Source organism: Benincasa hispida, chromosome 10 (genome assembly GCF_027475165.1).
Source record: "Benincasa hispida cultivar pf3 chromosome 10, pf3_genome.v1.1, whole genome shotgun sequence".
Lineage (NCBI taxonomy): Eukaryota > Viridiplantae > Streptophyta > Magnoliopsida > Cucurbitales > Cucurbitaceae > Benincasa > Benincasa hispida.
Genome location: NC_143487.1, coordinates 56,207,834 through 56,211,039, shown reverse-complemented (window position 1 = coordinate 56,211,039; position 3,206 = coordinate 56,207,834). Strand labels below are relative to the sequence as shown.

General features: G+C 29.1%; 1 protein-coding gene across 1 annotated transcript; it reads right to left on the bottom strand.

Annotated features, from left to right (window-relative positions):
* Positions 1-1,657: 1,657 nt before the first annotated feature.
* Positions 1,658-2,605, bottom strand: LOC150033479 (transcription factor HEC1-like). The gene has a single exon (XM_090306157.1). The coding sequence runs from the start codon at positions 2,459-2,461 to the stop codon at positions 1,838-1,840; it is 624 nt and encodes a 207-aa protein (XP_090162283.1). The 5' UTR covers positions 2,462-2,605; the 3' UTR covers positions 1,658-1,837.
* Positions 2,606-3,206: the final 601 nt, after the last annotated feature.

Below are 3,206 nucleotides of genomic sequence, written 5' to 3'. Positions count from 1 at the left end.
TATAAATTGTAAACTTCTCCGATGTAAATATTACTCCCACGTCAATTTTTTTTTAATGAAATTATCCTTTTAGTCCTTAAATTTTGGATATAATTTTTATTTGATCCCTAGATTTTCGAATATTATATAATTAGTATTTAAGTTTTGTGTTTTATTTCAATTTAGTCCCTAAATTTCAAAATGTTATAATTTTACCCTTGAAATTTGAGTTTTATTTCAATTTGGTCTCTAGGTTTTAAGATTTCACACTTTTAACCTTGATATTTTATAAAATACTCACTTTCAATCATTGGCATCAATTTCTATTAATTAATTAAAATTAATTATGAAGTGTAATTTTAAATTTAATTTTAAAAGTCATAAAAAATGGTAAAACCGAATTAATTAGAATTCTTTTAATGATTTTTAATTTATTAACATAAATTAACACTAAACATGAAATATGAGTATTTACTAAATAATCGGGGTTAGAAGTGTAAATCTAGAAATGTAGGGACTAAATTGAAGTAAAACACAAATGTCAGAGGTAAAATTGTAATATTTTGAAATATATAAACTAAATTGAAACTAAAACTCAAAACTTAAAATACTAAATATGTAACATTGTGAAATCTAAATGTCGAATAGAAACTTCACCCAAAATCTAAGGATTAAAAATGTATTTTTTTTTCCTTTTTCTTCTTACTCCATTAAGTATAAAATCATAATAATGAGTAATAATGATACTTAGTGGATTGCACAAAGATGATGACAGCTTAGGATGCACTAAATATTTTTCTTAAGAAAATCCTAAAAGAATGAAAAACAATTTTTTTTCCAAAAAATACGAAGTCTTATGCAGTGGGTCTAATATTAGTCTATGCCATTGCCTACATACACCTTGATAATTCTATACATATGAAAACTTCAATTTTCACATGTCCTAGAATCTTCTATCTCTCATCAAGACAGTGTCGCATAACAAGGAATTGGTGATGATAATAACAATAAGAAGAATATTTCTCATAATACTCTTTTATATATTGTACAATTTTTACACTCCAAATTTTGTAAACTTAGCTTAACAAAAATAAATTACATACATAAATGGTACAACTTTTTCAGTTTTAACGACTCCCATGTCAATATTACCCTCATATATCATTTTCCTTATCATTACATTAAGTATAAATTCATAATAATAATGAATAATATTTGAGTATAGGCCTGTCTGCATCCTTTTCTATGCATCCCCTTCAAACGAAAGAATAATAAAATATCTTTTTTCTAAAAAATAATAGTTTATCATATTACTCTCATACATCATTTTTCGTATTACTACATTAATTACAAATTCATAATAATAATGAATAGTATTTGTGTGTAGGTCAAGCTACATCCATTTCTTTATATCCCCTCTAGACAAAAAGGGACAACATATTTTTTTTCTTCTCAAAAGTAATAGTATAGCATATGATAACTTGTAATTTGATATATGAGTGCAAGTTGCACAAAGATAAGTGCAATCTAAAATGCAATAATTATTTTTCTTAAAGGAAAAAACTCTCAAAAAATTAAAGTTGAACCTATAATTTCATAAAGATAAATGCATTTGGGTCTATTGGCAACATAGATACACCTTCATATTATATATATATATATATATATAATAATAATATTAAACACAAAAATAAAAGTGCATTTCCTGAAATTAAAAAGGGAAAAGAAGTACATAGATTAAAATTCACTTAGCTAATTGTTTTGGCTTTACAAATAAAAAAAGAAAAAGACACAGACATAGAAGAAAGATTAGATTAGATTGGAAAAAAGAAAAATCCCATGGATGAAATATAATTTCTCACGACTGCATTTGCAAGGAAGCGGGCATTATTTGGCAAGCCTTGAAAAGGGCAGAAGAGTAATTTAAATTAGCAGAATTCACAAAATTAAAATTAAAATTATTATTATTATTATTATTATTATGAAATCCAGCCTGCTCCAGCGTTTGCACTTGCCTCTTCAAAAACTTCACATAATGCACCGCCTCATCCAGCATCGACGCCGTGTCCATCTTCGTCCCGCCGGGCACCAACCGCTGCAGAATCCTAATTTTCTGGCTAATCCTTTCCCGCCGGTGCCTCGCCGCCACGCTCTGTGGATCTTTCGAGATTCGCACGTTCCGCCGCTTCGGCGCCTTTATTGCCTCCGGGTCAATCTCAATCGGCTGCATCGCCGCTATTCTGAATATCATTTCTCTCATCGCCGCCATTCCGCCGCTCCCGCTCCGCCCCCGCCGTGCCGGAGTTTCTGGGATTATTGTTGTTGGGGTTTGGAATAAGGAGGTTCCCGGCGGGGAGAAGTCGGAGAAATAAGGCGGTGGGATTGGGAGTTGAGGGCAATTGGTATTGTTGTTTGGGAAGAATAATGTGGACGACATGTCGGATGGAGATAGTGTCGATTTCAGAATGTCGATGTCGTCCATTGGGATTTCGATTCGCTGTTTTCACTCACACGCTCACCTTTGAATTCTTTTCTTTTGCTCTCCCTCTCTTTAGCTTTGTTGAGACTTGTGGGGAAAGGGAAGGAGTTTGTGTGTTTATATATACACCAATCCCATCCTCTATTAATTAATTAATGTCCTTTTTTTAATCTCTCCCTGATTTAATTTAATAAAATGTTTTTTTTGTTTTCTTTAAAAAATAAAAATAAAATAAAAGACTTCCATGCTTCACTTTGTTTCAATAATGATTGTTTCTCTGTTTTATTGGACAAATGAAATTAGTGAGAGAAGTACTTTCTCCATAGTTGTTTGTCAGTAGTTAGAATTTAGTTTCCATTTTGGTCATCTAAAAATGTCGTTATACGTTTTAAATTTTGAATTTGATTTGAATTAGTATCTAAGTTTCAAAATATTATTATTTAAATTTAAGTTTTGTTTCAATTTAATTTTTAGGTTTTCAAGATTTATATTTTTAATTTAGATTTTTTTTTAAAAAAATACTCACTTGTGCTAATGTCTGTTAATTGATTTAAAATAATTATGAAGCGAAATTTTAATATTAATTTTAATGGTGATGAAAAACTAATAAGCTTAATTAATTACAGTTCCTTTAAATTAATTAATAAATATTAAAACTAAAATGGGGATTTTAAAAAATAGAAAAGTAAGGGAAACTATTTACACAAAATTGAAAATTTTAATCTTCTTTGGTAAAGGCTGATAAAAG